Source organism: Elephantulus edwardii, unplaced genomic scaffold (assembly GCF_000299155.1).
Source record: "Elephantulus edwardii isolate Elephantulus edwardi_28Jun2011 unplaced genomic scaffold, EleEdw1.0 scaffold00015, whole genome shotgun sequence".
Taxonomy (NCBI): Eukaryota; Metazoa; Chordata; class Mammalia; order Macroscelidea; family Macroscelididae; genus Elephantulus; species Elephantulus edwardii.
Genome location: NW_006399765.1, coordinates 26,773,839 through 26,793,621, shown reverse-complemented (window position 1 = coordinate 26,793,621; position 19,783 = coordinate 26,773,839). Strand labels below are relative to the sequence as shown.

At 46.4% G+C, this 19,783-nt stretch overlaps 1 protein-coding gene across 1 annotated transcript in view; it reads left to right on the top strand.

Annotated features, from left to right (window-relative positions):
- Positions 1–18,829, top strand: part of BCAS1 (breast carcinoma amplified sequence 1) — a 43,794-nt gene extending 24,965 nt beyond the window's left edge. Inside the window, exons 6-8 of the mRNA XM_006881647.1 lie at positions 1,866–2,039; positions 14,222–14,497; positions 18,755–18,829. Coding sequence (XP_006881709.1) covers positions 1,866–2,039; positions 14,222–14,497; positions 18,755–18,829 — 525 coding nt within the window. The remainder of the gene's footprint in view (positions 1–1,865; positions 2,040–14,221; positions 14,498–18,754) is intronic.
- Positions 18,830–19,783: the final 954 nt, after the last annotated feature.

The window sequence follows — 19,783 nt, the reverse complement described above, 5'->3', positions numbered from 1 at the left end:
TTCCAATAGTAATTAAACCAACTGTCTTATTGATTTGGGAATTGGATGCCGACTCTCTGGCTTCTTCATGCTGAACAGGGGCGTATCTGGGGCTCTTTTCTCCTCCTGACAGTAAACGTGCTACAGCAGCATGAGGTCTGGCACCAGCGAAGAGAAGTACGCACAGCGGCTGTGTGGCGCTTTGCTCTGAAGCTGGGACAGGCCGACTCCTGGAACGGGCTGGGTAGTCAGCTTTTTCAGCTTTACAGGCCACACCAACTCTCTGTTGCTTTTTCTCCATCACCTTGAGTTTCGTTTGTTTGTTTTTCAACCTATTACAAATGTAAAAACCATTCTCACCTTATAGGCTGGATTTGACCTGAGGAAGTAACAAACAAAAACAACAAAATTGTAGATCTCTCTCTCTTGGGCCCAGTTCATTCTGTCCTGTTCCAGAAACCAGGGCAAATGCAGAGATCATCCCAGCAGCAGCTGTGGCTGGACTGATGGGATCATTTCTGACTTGGAATCTGACGTAGGATGAACCTAGCACTGTCTAACCTCTGCACTCACACCCCTTCCTCCCACACAGCCCCTAGCAAGCAGTGAGCCTTAAGAGAGGAACCCTGCTGGTTCAGTGGTCAACCACTTGACTACTTAACCAAATGGTAAGTGGTTCAAACTCACCAGGCTCTCTGCGGCAGTCGGCGTCCGTAAACATTATAGTCTTGGAGACCCTTTGCCATTGTTGTTGTTGCTGTGAAAGAACCAACTCACAGTTGACCCTCTAGTGGGTTGTCAGAGGCAGTAAGTCGCACAAGAGATTGGCCATCCTTCTGCAGAACAGCTGGGGGATTTGAACCATATGCCTTTGGAAGTGCAGGACAGATTCTTATTACTAGGTCACCAGAGCTCTCTGGCAACCCTATAGAACAGTTCTGTTCTACTGTATGGGATTGTTAAAAGTCAGAATTGACTCAACAGCAGTGACTTTTTAGAAGACCATTAAGTACATTCCCTGTGAAGTAATTTTAAAAATAGCCATTGTTTTCTTGGCCACACATTTTTCTTCCAAAGCATGAATCTTGGTTAAGTAATAACGGCAAATGCCTGGTCTGGATGGGACTAGGGATTTGTTGACTAGAAAGTCAAGTCTACAAAATAGAGGACTTTTCTACTGTCCTTTCTGCAAAAGCGAGAGCTTCCCCACAGGATACGGGAAAGGAAAGTTGAATATTGAGTGTTTCCCCAAGGCCAGATCAGTGAAACAATTCTCCCTAACAGGCCAGGTGAGCTTCACTTTGTGGCCACCGAGAGATGGGCTACTGGAACGTCAGAAGTACTGGACACGCTCAGGAGAAGCCTCCATCCAGTGCCGGGGCCTCTGCCAGTCACTTAGAAGCAAAGATAAGACTATAAAGGAACAGGGAAACTAAAGTACAATAACAGGAAACAAAAAGCACGCCATTGGTGAGATTATTTGTGATGAGACACATTGTGATAACCAGAGCTGGTGTCCCTGAACAATTTGCATGAAACTTGTCAAATGGGAACATAGCTAACGTTCTGAGTAAACGTTTGTTGAGTAAGCATGCACCAGAAAACCCTTAAAATATCATTTAAAAACAAACAAACAAACATTGCTAGGATTTCCTATGTATCTTTGCGTGTTCATGGGGAAGGGGCTTCGCCACATCCAGCTTGGTCTCTTTGGTGGTGGTTTGTGATTCGGCTTGCGAACGTGGAACTCACAGCTGTAAGAATGATGCCAGATTTCACCCCTAACCTCCATGTGTACAAGGGGCCAACCAGGACCCGCTCTTTAAAGCGCGTTTCAGAAAAGTGCTGTGTTTTCATTGTCTTGTTACCTGGCAAAACAACCCCAGGCGCTGTGTGAGTCACCAGTAGAGATTGTAAAGACTGAGGCAGTAGAAACAGCCTTGCAAACGGTGAATCTCAGCGTGGACGAAGATGCTACAGCAGAGCCCTCAGAGGTGACACTCGGGAGAGAAGACAGCAAACCGCCGAGAACTTCCCTCATGGCGTTTTTCAGACAAATGGTAAGCCACCTGCTTCCTATTCTGCAAAGTGGAAATACCCAGGCCAGGATTCCCAGAGGCCACAGGCGTAGAAGGCATGTGTAATTTTGGTAGTGTTGATAGATAGAATATGAATGCTACCGGAAGGGGATCCCTTTCCTGTCTTGAGATTCACTCCATAAACCATCTTGTGAGTCACAGAGAAAGTTTCTAGGCAAGAAGCTTTAACCTTCCTAATCTTCCTTTCAGGGAGCTCTGATGGCTTGGTGGTAAGGAGGTACGCTTCCAACCCAAAGGCATGCAGTTTGAATCCACCAGTTGCTCCTTGAGAGAAGATAGACTATCTTCTTTCACTAAATCTACAGCCTCTGTAAACCTGCTGGTGGTCAGTTATGAATCGGTTCTTCCTCAATGATACATAGAAACAACAATCTCCTTTTTTAACAAAAAGCCGACATCGGCTTCCGTTCCAGCACAGCCACCAGCATCCCCTGGAAGTCAATGTCATTGTCAGCTTGTCACCTTATCTATTCTTAATGTCTCCTTTTTTTGACAGCAAATTATACTGTTTTTCTTGTTATCTTAATGTTGGGTTATTTCCTTGGAAAATATGGTTATTTATATATAAAAAAAACCCATAGTGTATCTTAAGTGTATTAAAGAATCCAGATTGGATCTTAATGAGGAAACTATTTTGAAGGTACAATGAGAAAGATGCAAATTTGGGGGAAACTGACTTGTAGGTAAATAAGAAAAGCTAAAAGAAACTTCTAATAATTCTAGAAGAGTCCTGACTATCCCCCAGACGGCCAGAAGAACTAACGAATCTGTCTCGGATGAGAAAGCACAGCCAGAATGCTCCTACCAGGCAAGGACGGTGTAGTTTTGGTCCTTTGGGCATGATGTCAGGAGGGACTAGTCCTTGGGGGGAAAATATCATGCTGGGAAAGGTGAAAGGTCAGAGAAAGAGAGGAAGACTCTCAAAACAGTGACTGGAGCAACGGGCTTGAACACAGCAGAGAGGATGAGGATGGCACAGCACAGAGCGTGGCTCAGACCCGTTGTTCATAGGGTCCCTATGAGTCATCGTTGCCTCCACGGCTCCTAACAGCAACAATAACCTTGCTTCTTAGCTGGTAAGTGGTCTATCTTTTCAGGGTAGAAAGGTACAGAGATGAAGCACTCGAAATGAAAAATCAGCAGTTTGAACCCACCAGGCAGCTATTTCACAGGAGAAAATTGTGGGGAATCTTCTCTGTCTATACAGATCACCAGACCCACTGCCCCTGATGCCTTGCACTCTCAGGGACCCTATAATAAGACACAGCAGAACTGCCCCGTAAAGTCTCCATGGCTGTAAATCTTCATGGAAGCGGACTGTCCCATCTTTCTCCCTCAGAGTGACATGGGAATTTGAACCGCCAGCCTTCCAGAGAGCAGCTGCACACTTTAACCACACTACCACCAAAGCTCCTGCATATTGATTAAAGTAAAACCCACCTTTATGGATTCCATCTCAATCCCAGCAGCACTCCATACACAGTTTCTGAGGCTGTAAATCTTTCTAAGAAAAGACTGCTCGTCTTTCTCTCATGGAGCAGCTGGGGGGTTCAAACTGCTGAACTTTCTGTTAACAACTCACTACATTATGCACTAGGCTGCCAGAGCTCCCTACACACTCACTGCCATTATGTCGATTCCTACTTAATAATGACCTTCTGTCAGATCACTGAGGCTTTCAATCTTTACAGGAGGAAACGGCCCATCCTTCACCTGCTGGGGGGGTTCGAACCACTGACCTTTCAATTAACAGCCAAATACATAACATGCTAGGCTACACACAAAGGTTTCAGCCTAAGAAACACTATGGGGCAGTTCTCCTTTGTTTAGAGGGTCACTATGAGTCAGTGGATTTAGAAGACTATGTAAAGCCGTCTTTTAATGCCTGAGAAGAATCATATCATATACATTAAGTATCTAAACCGTCTGGAACCTAAATAATATAATACAACAAACTCAGATCAGTTGGAGAGAGAGAGGGGAATAAAACAAACCATGGAAAATGTTAATGGTTTAATTCTCTTTTAATGAAAAACAAGAAGTTCATTACGGTGGGCTTTCATTTTTCCAAAGTTGTTGGGGGTTTAATCCCTTGAGAAAACAGCTCTCTGATTTCACAGGCTCACCCTGTTGAAGGATTCTTTCTAGTCCACAAAAACCAAACAAAACAAACAAAGTCCTTGCCAGTGGGAGTTGAGGCCCATTAGGAGCGACTGTTAGAAAGTGTTGGCTGGCTTTGTTTCCCCTCCTTGTTAAACCCTTGCAGAGTGAGGGGCGTGGAGTACAAATCGGACACAAATGAAACCCCACCTAAACTGCAGGCCGTTCGCCCTGTGATTTCGAGCTGGGAATGGGTCTCAAAGTTGGTGATTTTGAAAAGTGTTTTTCCACAACGCCAGGGAAGAAAAGAATGTTTGAGCTGCCTTTAGCAACTGCTCTGAATTATAACTGGGATTTCCAGGTAACTGGCCATCATCTTGACCCAACTTTTTGTATCTGGATGAAGTTGGGGAATCCTGGGGGCAAAAAAATTAGAAAACAGAACAACAGAAAATTAGGAAATGGAACCATTCTCTTCCAAATAATCACCTGGAAGCTCCCCTCATCTGAAAGAGAGGAGAGAGCATACAGAGATGCCAAACAAAACCAGAAGGGCCTCAGAAAAACGCACTGCTTCTCCCAAGATAGATCCCTATCTTCACATGAGCTTCTACATTAAATTAATTTCTCCACCTCCAAGCTTTCTGTTACACGTCGCTGGGTGAAAATTCTACAGTAGAAAAGGAAGAACTCTATTGATAGGGGAACCAAGCAGAAATAAAAGAGTTCTTTGGCATTGAAGTTCCATATGATAAGGGAAGTAGAAGACCATTATTTCAAGTAACCTTCATGAATTCAAAGCACTGTATCGTACAGTTTCCATTACTTTATAGTTACCTGTTGCCTGCAAAAAAGGCTAGGCTGGGGAACATACTGTTATACTTTCCTTTAATCTTTAAACATGACTCCAAGACTTCCATGATATTTAGGATTTCCCCTGAAGATTCCAGATCTACCAAGTCCCTTTTTCTTTTATTCTGATTTATTTTCCTTAGAACACTGCAATGCCATTGTAACTTATACAGATACACAAGTCAGGGGACTTCTAGTTTAGTGCAGGCCTCACCACTCCGTTTTGCCTTTGCCACTGAAGCACACTCATTTCTGTTCCTGGCCTGATCCCCATGGGTATTTTTAGAGGCTGGGCTCTATGAGGAGAAGTGTGATGTCAGGATTGGTAGAAGATTAATCAACAATCTGCGTTATGCAGATGACACAACCCTGCTTGCTGAAATTGAAGACCTGAAGCGCTTGCTGCAGAGGGTCAAGGACTGCAGCCTCCAATATGGATTGAGGCTCAATGTCAAGAAGACAAAGATTCTCACCACTGGACCAATTGGTAGCATCAGGATGGATGGTGAAGAGATTGAGATTGTCCACAGCTTTAGTTTGCTTGGCTCCACAGTCAAAACTCTCGGGACCAGCAGCCAGGAAATTAAAAGACTTATTGTGATAGGAAAGTCTGCTGATAGGGACCTCTCCAAAGTACTGAAGAGCAATGGTGTCTCTCTGGAGACTAAGGTGCATCTGATATAGGCCATGGTCTTTGCTATCACTTGTTATGCATCAAAGAGTTGGACAGTGACTAAGGAGGATAGAAGGAGAATTGATGCCTTTGAGCTGTGGTGCTGGAGATGAGTATTGAGGGTACCATGGACTGCTAGGAAAACAAACAGATTCATCCTGGAAAGGGTTAAACCAGGCAGTTCCTTGGAGGCAAGGATTCTGGGGCTCCGTCTGACATACTTTGGATATGTTGTAAGGAGTGACTGGTCCTTGGAGAAGGACATCATGCTTGGCAGGGTGGAGGGACAGCGCAGGAGGGGAAGACCCCCTATGAGGTGGATTGATTCAGTGACTGGGATAATCGGGATGGGTGTGTCAGAGACAGTGCGATTGGCACAGGACAGAGCGGAGTTTAGGGCTGTTGTACATAGGGTCGCTATGAGTCACAAGCAACTCGACAGCACATAACAACAACAACATCCACTAATTGAGGCCACCTCCTTGGTGATAACAATTTGTATGGATCTGTCATCTGGTTGTATCACACATTGGTTAGCCCTTGCTCTGTTGGTGGAGGTATGAGTTGCTTCCAACTGTTTGCAATTCATTCACTCACTCACTCAACAAATAACCATTAAGTGCCCACTGAATTCCAGGCAGAAGGAGCTCTGTTGGCTCAGTGGGTAGAAACTTGGCTACTAATCAGAAAGTCCAGAGTTTGAGCCCACCACCTGCTATAGAGGAGGGAGCTGGGCCGGTCTCTTTCCACAAAGACTGCAGCCTCGGAAACTGGATGAAGCCGTTTTGTTCTTCATCACAGAGTTGCTCTGAGGAGAGGGATCAACATGATAGCAGCAAGTTTGTTCTTGAGTTTTCATTTGTTTGTTTAAATTCTAGGAATGGGGAATACAGCCATGAGCTTGCGCAGAATAAAGCTTAATGAGAAAATGAGATGTTTGCTTTTTACCTCTAATCCTCAGGGAGAGTCAGGTGCCTGACAAGCGCCCTCTCAGTGGCCGTCCCAGCCAGCTTTGACATCCCACAGACATACGTCCCTGTGTGTCAGTTACTGTCCCCACAGGGTCAGCTCCTGGAAGTCACCGCCAGCAGTTCTGTTCAGGAAACAATTTTTGGTAACATTTTCACGGCTTCTGAACTGATTTGAACTCTGAGTTTATACAGGGAAAACAAGCAAACACCAAAATGTTCCACTCCTCTCTTGTGGCTTGAAAATATCTGTCCTGGCTGGTCTGTCACTACAGGATTATTCTGAGTCAAAAAGTATTGCTTTAAAATGATTCTAGACATAATTAGCAAAATATGGGGTAGAGATTTAAACAAAAAAATAAATAAAAGTGCATTTGGCTTTGTAGAGGTGAAAACACACAAGTGTCACTTCTGTTTTATCCCATTTCTCCAGTCATCAGGTCATTGATTCTTCTTCCTTCTGTCTTCTATCCAAAGAGCCTCAGAGGCCCAGAGGTTGAGCACTCTCCTCCTAACCAGCAGCTCAGTGGTTCGAACTCACCAGCTGCTCAGAGGGAGGAACCCCCCAGCCACGGACTCTGTAAAGAGGGCCTTAGACACCCTGTGGGCAGTGCCCTTCTGTCCTGTGGAGTAGCCATGAGCCACAGTGGGGATTCTATAAAGATGGCAAGTTTAGACACCCTGTGGACAGTTCCCTTCTGTCCTGTGGGGCGGCTGTGAGCCATGGCAGAGGGTTCTATAAAGATGGCAGCCTTAGACATCCTGTGGACAGTCCCCTTTTGTCCCATGGGGCGGCTATGAGATGAAATCAACTCAGTGGCAATAAATGCGTTCGGGTTTTGGTGTCCTCTGCCCTCAAGTTCCTTTCAGGTAACAGGTTTTACCAGCTGATGGTAAAATGTCTTCAGGAAAACCTGTGAGTGCCGGAACGTAATGGGCCAGACCTGCTTTTCTGAGTCTCACAAGTTCCCTCCCTCTGATGGGGAAATCTTACCAGGTCTCTATCATTCCCTTTCAGGGCAGCTCAAGTCATTGCCTTGTGTCAGGACAGACCTATAGCGGACCCTCCAGTAGGATCTGAGAGGCTGTAAATTGCATGGGACAAGACGGTCGATCTTTCTCCCTCACAGCGGCTGATAAATCCGATCCATCTGTCACTGAGTTGACAATGCAACGCCTTACCCCCTAGGTCACCATCGTTCATTTTAGTGGAAAACATCTTCCTTCTGTGCCAGGTTTCTGCTTCAACCTTTCTCTTGCTTTCACAGATATTATTGTACTTGATTTAGCATTCTTCTCATTGAAATTACAAATTTCTCAGTGCATTCCTAAAAAAATCTTCTTCCTTCCAGAAATTAACCTCTCATAAAATAATTTTTTAAATATCATTTTTCAAAATAGCCATAATTTCAGGGGAAACAGCACTCCGTGCCACCCAACTCCCAGCATGGTTTTCAGTATATATAACTGTAGCTCTTAAAAAAACAACTACCACAAAGCTATGAGCTTCCACAGGATGTTAAAATCATTACAAGGAATATCTAAGACAGCTGCCATGCCCTAAATAGACGAAAAAGATTTTTTTGTATGTATTAATTCAACTGGATGTCAGAAAATTGGATGTTTGAAGTACTAGTATATTTTTAAAAAGTGAGTGGGCAGATTGCTGTATTCATATGCCCACAAGCCAGGTAGGCAGATAAACCCAGAAAGCTAGTGGAGAGAAATAGATAGATGTAGATTTAGAAACTGTCAATATTAATAACACCTTGTACTTGAAAAGAGCTTTCCACCCCCAGGCGGTTGACATGTATTATTTTACCTCATCCTCTTTGTGTCTCCTCCTTCATCTTTGGACCGTTTATTGTGTAAGACGTCCTTTGTCAGAGTAACTTTCTCAAGCTAGGAGAAAAACTGGGAATGGAAATGTTGAACAATCTGAAGGCCTAAACAAGAAAAAAAATGGCCACGAAATTCTAGTATTTAATTTATTACATTCAATCCACTCAGACTAATAAAATCTTCGAAATTGACCCTCCAGAGCTGGGGGCGGGGAAGAAACCAAACCAGAAACTGAGCTGATTCCAACTCGGATGCGCAAATTCATCAGAATCACCTGGAGGACTTGTGACCACACGCGTGGCTGACTCATCCCCAGAGCTTACAGATTTAGTCTGGAGAGGGTGTCAGGACTCTCCACTTCTAACAAGTTTCTTGCGGCGCTGAGGGATGTGGGAAGGGAAACTTTGAAAACCATTCTCAAAAAAAAGTCTTCACTGCTCTTGAGTCAGAATCGAGCCCTAGCTGAGCCCTAGGGATCTGTCAGAGACCATATGTCACAAGGGAAGAGACTGCACGACTGTCGCCCAGGGAGCCGCTGCTGGGGTCAAATCACCAGCGAGATGCCACTTTGGGGTCAGCAGCATACTCCCAAGGGACTAGGCCACCAGAGCTCCCTGAGGACCATTACCTGGGAGTGCAGATGGACCCAAAATTGTGACTGCAACTCTGTTCCATCCGGCTGCGCATTTCACGGGCCATTGCGGACGTTAAGTGTCGTGGACTTGACTATAACTCACAGCGACCCTGTGATCACAGCCCTGCCCTGTCCCGTGCCATTGTCACTATCTCCAACAGGCTCTGGTCCTTTGTGGCTGTCACTCTGTCAGTCCATCCGGTCAGGACTTCCTCTCTCTCTGACCTTCCACCTTTCCAAGCACGCTGTCTTTCCAGGGACCAGCCCCTCCTGACAGCATGGCCAACGTGAGACAGCGTTTCACCGTCCTCACCTCTAAAGAGTGTCCTGGTTGCTCTTCCTCCAACACAGACTTGCGAGTTCTTTTTGGCCGTCCACGGGGTAGTCAGGACACTCCTCCAACATCACGATTCAAAGGCATGGAGGCTTCTTAACCTTCATTCGCTGTCCAACTTTCAGATGCGTAGGATCTGAATGGAAAGTCCAGGGATCAGGAGCACCTTAAGCTTTCAGCTGACTTTGTTGCTCTTTAGCACTTTGGGGAAGATCACTGGCAATGTGTTTTCCCAACGCAACATGTCTTTTGATCTTTTGACTGCAAAAGCGGTGGGTATTGTTTGTGGGCCCAAGAAAAATGAAATCGTTGATGAATTCAACAGTTGACCCACTGACCACGCTTGTTGTCATTGTTAGGTGTCATTGAGTTGAGTATGACTCATAGTGACCCAATGCACAACAGACCCAAACCCAGTCCTACCCTGTGCCATCCTCATCATCTCTGACCCACTGACCGTCGGAAATGTTAAAGGACAGAAAGTGGATGACTCAACATAATGACCTCTCTCTAACTGGGGGGAAAATGCCTCATCAAATCACTTAGCACCTGACTATTACTAATGGGACATGTGTTCATTTGCATGTTTGTGCATTCATTCATTCATTCATTCATTATGTTCAACCACCCCAAGACCACCATTCGTATTCTCCCCATATTGATTTAGTTTAGTCTAATAAGTTTGGAGTGTTGCCTGGTTATTTTTACAAATCAAGACCCAGGTTTAACCGGGCTTTCATCAAAGGATGATGTGGAAATTCACATTTCAAACTTAATCCATCGAGTCCTCCCTGTGTCTTGATCCCAAATCTCAGCGATCAATGCCTGGGGTCGTCCGTTTCTGAACTTCCCCAGCCTGTGGCAGCTGAAAGGCCCACTGTCTGTTTGTTGTTGTAGTCAGTGAAGGGGGATGCTGGAAACACCCACCCAGAAGGAGTAAACACGAAAGACTCCAGCTGCCAAGTAAGTGATGGTGAACTCGCTTTGGTGGTGGGTTTCACTGGCACGTTCTCACTTCTCTCCAGCCTTGACTTCAGTGCGATTCTCAGTCGCAGCCAACTTGGTTAATAAGTCTAGAGATCAAGCGCCTGCTGTGTGCCAGGCACTGTGCAGACAGAAGCCTGAGAAAACTCAAGCTCTCCTGCTACTTCCTCCTGCACCACTTCCACGCACGCCCTTCCTGCTCCTCTCCAGGAAAAACTCCCTCTCTTCCAAGTCTTCAGAGCCCTGGACACACTGTGGGTAAGGCTGGTAACCCAGAAGGTCGGTGGCTCAAAGCCACCAGCCAGTCCAGGGGGAAAAAGATGAGGCAGTTGCTTTCTGTAAATATTACATTCTCGAAACTCTCCGAGGCCATCCTCGGCTGTCCGTTCTCTGTCTGTGGGCTCAATGGCAGTGGGTTTGTTGTTCTGTATTTTCCTTCAAGTCTTGGCATGAGTGTTGCCTCTTCCATGAAGCCTTCGCTGTCTGGCTGTCTTCACTGGATCTTGCTCTTTTAGTTGATGGTGCTTATTACAAGTTCCACCCGCAACTCGCCTGTTAGTGTGTGTGTGTGCCTGGCTTCCTCCATGGCCCCACGTCATGCGGCTGGGAGCCTCAGGATCTTCCCAGCCTATCATGTGGTTGGTGCCTGGCATATGAGGGAGCCGTTCCTTGAATCGATGCATGAGAAACCCGGGGTCGCACACTTCATTTCCATTATTTTCTCTTTTCTGGACAGAAGGAAGCCCTAGTGATGTGGTGAGTAATGTGTTGAGCTGCAACCTAAAAGGACAGTGGTTTGAATCCACAGCTGCTCTGAGGAAGGAAGATGGTTCTTCTCCTCCCTTAAAGGTTTACAGCTCTGGAACCCAGTGGAGGGTTGCTTTGAGTCAGAATCAACTCGATGACCGGGTTTTGTTTTCGGGGGGTGGGGGGGGTAGTCATTCGATTTTTACAACTATATGTGTGGCTTTTTAAAAAATTAATTTATGCTCAGCACCCTATTTCTTTTTCTTTTTAACTAACCAAAAAGGATTTAATATGGTCAAGATATTCATTTTGAACATTTAACTTCCAGCATTGTGAGCTGGACAATGACTAAGGATGAGAGAAGAAGGATCGATGCCTTTTAGTTGTGATGTTACGTAAGAGGGTTGAATAGACCTTGCACTGCCAGGAGAACAAGCAGGTCTGTCTTGGAGAGAGTGAAACCAAGCTGCTCCTTGGAAGCAAGGATTTTGAAGCTCGGCCTTACATACTTTGGGCACATGCCGGCACCCTACTTCTAATCTGTGCTTTTAGCTGAAAAATAGCCTTTATGAGGATGTCATCAAATATTCTTCTGCTGATTTTGGCAGTATGTATTATACACATGCAGTGAAATGGCTAAATGCATGAGGTGTTGGCTCAAATCACATGGGTGTTAACCTTGGTTTAGCTATTGGTTTTCTATGGAATTAGAAAAAGTTACCAAATCCCTCAGTGGCTGTTTCCTCGTCTGTAGAATGGAACTAGTCCCAGTGCTGCTGGATTGCATTGTCATGATTGAAAGCCACCCTATTTGCATAGTAATTGATAGCTGGCCACTTAGTACCTTTTGATTGAGGCCTCATAAGTGTCAGTGACACCCTGGGCACCAGGGACAAGGGAGAGAATAGTCATTCCAGGACTGTCCCCTGCGCTAGGAGGGAGAGGGGATGGACAGCACAGTCTCGCAGGGAGCAGAGAAGACTGCAGAGGGAAGAGGCCTCTGGGAGAACCAGGCCAAGGTCTCCGGAGCCAAGGCGGGGCTGCCTGAGACAGGGCTCTGGGACTTGATGGGAGAGAAGCTCCCTGTCTTCCACAGATGAGGATACTGAAAGATGGGATATCTATTCCATGCCACACAGCAAGGAGGTGGCAGGATTTGAATCCACCCAGTCCCTAGACTGTAGACATGAGGTTTTTAGTCATGCACTGTGTCTGCAGCAGCAAAAAAACAGCTGGCAAGGGGCCTGAAAAAGGCCGCTTGTCCCTGGCCGCTCTGAAAGGCATCGTACGGCTCATTCTAAGTGAGCGTGCAGTCTGGGATCTAGTTTTCAGGATGCCGTGTCTTCCTTCACTTTCCTCTCACATCGGTAGATGGGATCTGACATCAGTGTCTGAATGCTGGTCACATTCAGTGTCTGGGTGCGTGAGGATGTTTCTCCAGGAACGGCTGCCCTCTTGGAAGCTGCCATCCAGGAGGCTGTTGGGTCTGGGAGCTGTGTCCATTTGTCTTCATTCTTGTCCTGAGGGATGTCTTGATTCAGTGGTATGAAATGACAGGTCTCTACTGGCTGCTGTCTTCTCAATCAAAACTGCAGCTTCATTCTAGAACTTTCTGAGCAGGGGACAGTCCATGCCTTATGAATGAACGGTTGTAAGCCTGTGTCTGGTCCAGGATGATTCACAGGTATATACTTCTGTAGCGATGTTATGCCCTGAACAGGGTTTGAAAACATATGGGGCCAATATATTAAAATTGAGATATTTTCAAAATTTAAAAAAAAAAAATCCATTTCCATTCTTGTTTGAACAAAACAGCTGATTTAATAGCACAGGGGCTGCATTCCATCTGGGATTTCTCCACTGGACCCGCACTGCCACAGTTCCCGTCGCCAATGCTTGGCACGTTGAATTTGCCACAATCTCCCCTACTCCAGTTTGCTTGGTGTGTATTCTTGCTTGAGTCTGCTCTCTGCTTTCACGTAATCTGTCTAGCCCCATGGCATTTCCATTTACATAGGTTATATAGTAAAGAGTTTCTACTCCCTGATAGAATTTTCTAAAAACTGCGATTTACCTAGCATTTTCCAGAATTTTGCATTTGACAATCTCATCCCTCCAAATTGTAGGACTCAAGCCTAGTGACATTTTCTTTTGCCATGGAAGAATGTATATTCAGACCCAAAATTAAAACAATTGTCTTCTTTTATCATTAATTAGTTCATAAAGTGAAAGGACAGTTTCAGATTAGAAGTTAAGAGAGGTATGATCATGAACAAAAGAACAGACATTCTCAAGAAAAGAGTCATAGTTGCTTTCATGCGTGAAAACCTTTTGAAAGCTAAGCACAAAAGGGCTTCAGGGACAGCTTGATCCAGGCACGCAAACAATACCATCAGTTGCTTAAGTCTGACTCTTATTCTCTCTGTCTCACCTTCTCCTTCCCTCTTTCTCTGTCCACTCTGCTTTCCTCTGCCTGGGCTTCATTTTCAGGAATATCTCAGAATCATCAGTGGCTCGACAAACTCCAGGCTTTGTCCACTTTTGCTGCTTCAAATCCAATGGAAAGGGAGGGGGCTTCTCTCTGGGTTGTTATTGGTAAACTCTGCAATGAGCTTAGTTTTTATCTGTGTTTGATCGTCTTGACCCAGTCACAGTGCTGGCAATGCCCTGATTGGCCAGGCTGAGCCCTCAGGGTGGAGTCAGATTACCTGAACCATGTGGAGTAGGTAAATGAGGAGGATGGTACTTGGAGGGAACCATAGGGTATAATACTGGCTATGCGGGAAAGTGTGGCATTTAATAATCATTACATAAATAAATGCTCCCTGCCAGGGCTTTGCTGGTCAATGTTTGCATGTTTTTCTTTCCTTTTCCCCCTCATTTCTCCAAGAACTCATAAAAATGCAGGCACCATCCAACATTCATTCATCTCTGTTTCAACACTTATTCGCCTTCTTCCACAAATTGATTTTGTAGCTGCTAAAAATGTGTTTTGTTTGAAATTGGTAGACATCAGACTCCACAGAGAAGGCCACCACGCCGCCGGAGCCAGAGCCGGAAGCAGAGCCGGCCACGGCAGGCCAGAAGGGCAGAGACAGCTCCACCAAGGACAGGAAACCAGCCGCCGAGCTGAGCAAACAGAAGAACAACAAGCAAGAAGCCAAAGAGGCGGCCCCTGCTGCAGAGCAGAGCACAGTGGCGGTGAACTCACTGCAGAACGCGGACAAGCCCCAGAAGAAATCCGAGAGGCAGCGGCAGTCCATCCGGGGCTTCCTCAAGAACCTGGTAGGTGGACTAGTTGCCTTTCAGGCACCAGACGCCGTTCCTCCTCTCAGTGGGGCAGGCTGTGTCCACGGCTGCCTTGACCAAGATTCATTCAACAACTGCTGCATGCCAGGCTCTGAGCCGGAGGAGGCCAGGAGTGGGATGGCCGGGCCGGTGCTGAGTGTTGTGGCAGCTGAGGTGGAGACAACATGTACAGATGTGGGGAATGCAGGTGCTGAGGTGAGAACAGAGTGGGAGTCAGACTTAAGGAACTGATGGGCCTCAATTGAGGGCCTGACTTTCATTTTGAGAAGAACATCAGGGAAGTCTTCTTGGAGGAAGTTACACCCAAGAGGACACCAAAAACCCATCTGTGGCAAGAAATATGGAGAACAGGAGGGTTAAGGGCATGAGTGGGGAGGAAGGGTATCTGAAGACATAGCTAGCTTTGAGCAGTGGGAACAGCAGAGGCAGAGGTGGGAACAGCAGGTGCAGATGTCAGAACAGGAGAAGAGCAGGAAAGTAAATGTGAACAGCAGGTGCCAACGTGGAAGAGCAGATACAAAGTTGGGATCAGCAGGTGCTGAGGTGTGAACAGCAGGTGTAGAGGTGTGAACAGTGGGTCCAGAGGTGTGAGCAGCAGGTACCTGAGGTGGGAACAGCAAGTACTGAGGTGGGAACAGCAGGTACTGAAGTGTGAACAGCAGGTACTGAAGTGTGAACAGCAGGTATTGAGGTGGGAACAGCAGATGTAGAGGTGTGAACAATGGGTCCAGAGATGTGAACAGCAGGTACTGAGAGGTGTGAACAGCAGGTCCTGAGGTGTGAATAGCAAGTATTGAGGTGAGAACAGTAGATGCAGAGGTGGGAACAGTGGGTCTGGAGTTGTGAACAGATACTGAAGTGTGGACAGCAGGTATTGAGGTGGGAACAACAGATGCAGAGGTTTGAACAGTAGGTGTAGAGGTGTGAACAGCAGGTACTGAAGTGTGAACAGCAGATGCAGGAGTGTGAACAGTGGGTCCAGAGGTGGGAACAGCAGGTACTGAGGTGGGAACAGCAAATACTGAGGTGTGAACAGCAGGTATTGAAGTGTGAACAGCAGGTATTGAGGTAGGAATAGCAAGTACTGAGGTATGAACAGCAGGTGTAGAGGTGTGAACAGCAGGTATTGAAGTGGGAACAGCAAATACTGAGGTGTGAACAGCAGATGCAGAAGTGTGAACAGCGGGTACAGAGGTATGAGCAGTAAGCATTGAGGTGTGAACAGCAGATGCAGAAGTGTGAACAGCAGGTGCAGAGGTATGAACAGCAGTGCAGAGGTGTGATGAAGAGACAGCATGGACAGGAGAAGGGCAGTCTGGGTGGACCATAGAACACAAGATTGGGAAGAGATTGGCAGGGAATAGGTGTTGGTGCATTCTGGCGTTGTCCTCCTGTAGCCCCAGTGCCTAGAGGTAAAGGGGTAGCTTCCTGCCAGGTCCTGGGAGCAGGGCACAGGATGATTGCTACACAGCTCCCCCATCATTCACAGCCCAGTACAGTGAGTGGAGAGTGTTCTCAGACCATTTACATTACAACAGGGGCCCCAGGTCGGTCACTAAATTAAGGACACACTGGTCTACCCCACTACCTTGCTCCAATGGGATGTTATGTTGAAAAGAAGCCACAGACCACATTTTGTCAGACATGGAAGCATTTACTAACAAGCAAGAATTCATTCAACAAATATTTAGTGAGCTTTTATTATGCATCAGGCAATATTCTATGCACTTGAGAAGTGTAAAAGACATCCACTGTGGCTCAACCAATAACTTTTGAATATAATGACTTGAAGCAACCAACATTGACTCTCTCACAGCTTGTTGGCCAGGGGCTGGGGAGCATCCTGGCTGGGTGGTTCTGATCTCTCATGATGCCGCAAGTCGCCATGCTGGTGGATGCTGCCTTCATCTGAAAGCTTGACTGGGGCGGGAAGAGCTGATTCCAAGAAGGCACGCTCACATGGCTGTTGGCAGGAAGCCCCCGTTCTCACCTGCTGAGTAAGATTTTTGGGTGTCCCTGTGCCATGGTGACAGAAGCCTGGATTACTCACTTTAAAGTGAGAAATAAGAATTCCTATCCCGAAAGGATGCCGTGCTAATTCAGAGATAATCTATATCATTGTTTTGGAGACGGTGAAACCAGGCTGCTCCTTGGAGGCAAGGATTGTGAAGCTCTGTCTCACATATGCTGGGCATGGTGCTGGGAAGGTCCAGTCCTTGGAGAGGGACATCATGCTTGGAAGGGTGGAGGGACAGTGAGGGAGAGGAAGACCCTGGCTGAGAGGTGACTGGGGTAATGGGAGTAGCTGCAGTGCAGACAGTGAGACTGGCTCAGGATAGGGCAGGCTTCAGAGCTATTGTATATGGGGTGCTGAGTTGCAGTCGACTCACCGACACATAACAACAACAACAACAACAACAACAGTGTATATAAAGGAGTGTGACACGGGACAATCTCTGGAACACACTTACTCATATTATTTCTCTGTTATGCCACAACGTTCACCTAAATCGTTTGCCTCTCTGTGGATATGATGGAGGCCTCAAACTAGTCCCTTGCCATGTTTTCACTAGGTAAGTGAAATGACCAGATGTTAGTGAAATCAGGGGTGGCAGCTCATGCTTGCAGTGGCCAGCAGATGGCCAAGCATTTAGTCATGGGAGATGCTCTCAGTCATCCAGGTATCTGGGTTCTCTGTGAGATATCACAGTGGATGTTGTTGTTGCTGTTGTTATGTGCCATCAAGTCGCCTGCGAATCATAGTGACCCCATGCACAACAGCCCTAAATCCTGTTCTGTCCTGTGCCAATCCCACTGTCGCTCACACACCTACCCCCATTACCCCAGTCACTGAATCAATCCACCTTATCGAGGGTCTTCCTCTCCTACTCTGTCCTTCCATCCTCCCAGCATGACATCCTTCTCCACGAACTGGTCCCTCCTTGCAATATGTCCAAAGCATGTCAGACAAAGCTTCAGAATCCTTGCTTTCAAGGAGCAGCCTGATCTAATCTTCTCCAGGAGGAATCTGCCTATTTTCTTAGCAGTCCATGATACACTCAATGCTCTTCTCCAGCACCACAGCTCAAAGGCATCAATTCTCCTTCTATCCTCCCTAGTCATTGTCCAACTCTCTGATGCATAACAAATGATTGTAAAGACCATGGCCTGAACCAGGCACACCTTAGTCTCCAGTGTGACACCATTGCTCTTCAGTACTCTGGAAAAGTCCCTAACAGCAGACTTTTCCCATCACAATTTGTCTTTTAATTTCCCTGGCTGCTGGTGCCAAGAGTGTTGACTGTGGAACCAACTTAGACAAAGAGAAATCTATTCTCTCATGATTTAGGAGTGTGGTCAGCCTCCACACATGGTTAGAGTTGAATGTTACCCAGTTTTCTCTCCATTACGACTCCTCACACTGACGTCGCTGTTGACCAGACACTACAGTGAGCACATCTAGGAGTGAATATCCAAGAGCGATAGCATCGCAGTTACACCCTGCAGCACTGCGTGTAGTGTGTATCACCGATGATTAAGACATTCAAAAAGAACTTCAGAGCTCGTAAGTGGGTTTCTCCATGACTTCATAAATCACGGGCTATTTGTATTTGTTTGTCACAACACCTGGCTTGTTAATTATTGCCATCAAGTCAGTTCTGACTCGTGGGAGCTCTGTGTGTGCAGACTAGGGTTTTCAGAGCTCTGGCCTTCAGTGCCTGACCTCCACAAGGGTCTTTTCTGGGCTCACACAACCAATCTTTTGATTAGTAGTCTAACAACCATTTATATCACCCCCAGGGACCCCTCTTAGGGCAGAAACACAGCCCAATTCATTGCTGTGGCGCTGACTCCGGCTAATAGTGATCTTCCATTGATTTTCTGAGACTCTCAATCTTTATGGGAAACTGCTTCCTCTTTCTTGCATGGAGCGACTAGTGGATTTGAACCTCTGGCCTTTCCCTTAGCAGTGTAATATATAACCCACACTCCACCAGAATTCCTTTTCTGGTGTAATCGCTGTGGTTAAGTGCTGACATATCAGCTGTGACTCATAGCAACTGTGTGAACAACAGGGGGGTCCTTGCCCTTTACCCAGCGACCCTCACATTTCTCTACCGTCTTCTGTCTGTCCCATGGCTGCAGCCACGGTGTTAAAGAAATTACTACTGTAGCTGCTGATGTTACAGATGTGCAATAGGATGCAACCTGTTTGTGTTTTTTTTCCTTCAGGGACCAAAGCAGATGTTGGATGCCCAAGTGCAGACAGACCCGGTCTCGATCGGACCCGTTGGCAAATCCAAGTAAACAAACCACCACGTTCTCCTGCCACCGAGATGTCTCCTCCCTCCTCATCCTCCTCCCAGACCCGCTCCGTGTAGATATTCTTGAATCTCTCTCCCATCAAAGAAATGCCACCTGCCCACGAAACCTGAGCTGGTGCACACCGAGGTGTAAAGTTTCCGTCCCTGGTCGGGTCTTTCCTGGTACATAATTGTGAAGGTGGTTTAGCAGGTTAAGTAGTTAGGTCAGAAGAGTTGCAGGTTGACACACCTGGGGAAGGAGAGGGGAGTTTACCTACTAGAGATGGCGGTGGCTGTAAGCCACAGAACCGATTTGTCTGCTGAGAAGAATTCATCTTGGGAGCAAATACAGGCTCATCTTCTGAAGAGAGGGAAATGCAATCGATTTGTTTACGTTCACTTTTCAAAGAGAGGGAACAGGGGCTTGATGTTGGGAGCTTGCCAACTTCTCTGGGAAGGAATGTGTGGAAGGGAACAAAGGAATGAGTATGAGCTGTTTGTCAAATAGGGTCCTTGAATTTTATCGATGAGAGGGGACAATTGGCTGGAGAGGGCTTGAAATGGTGGGGCGGGGAACAATTGCTTTTGGAGGCTCGATGATGACGACGAGGTTGAGAATTACAACTTGACTTGCAGAAGAAAAAAAATCTATGAAGGAAATGAAGTTGTAATTTTCTTTTGTAACACCGGGGGGCGCAGGCCTCCGTGTTGATCCGCCTCCTCCATCCACTAACAAAGATTTGGTGTTTGCGAGTTTACATTATTAATGTCTCTCAGATGGCTAAAAGCCTTGCTTCATCTGTTCTGTCTGACGCTTATCTCAAGTCTGTCTGTAATTTCCTAATGTTCTCGCGATGTGCGCTGATAAAAACTCTCCCCATAACCCCCGTTAATAAAAAGTTACCAATTATCCAAATACCTAAGGTCTCCCTCCCCTTAATACTTGTACAGAGGGTTC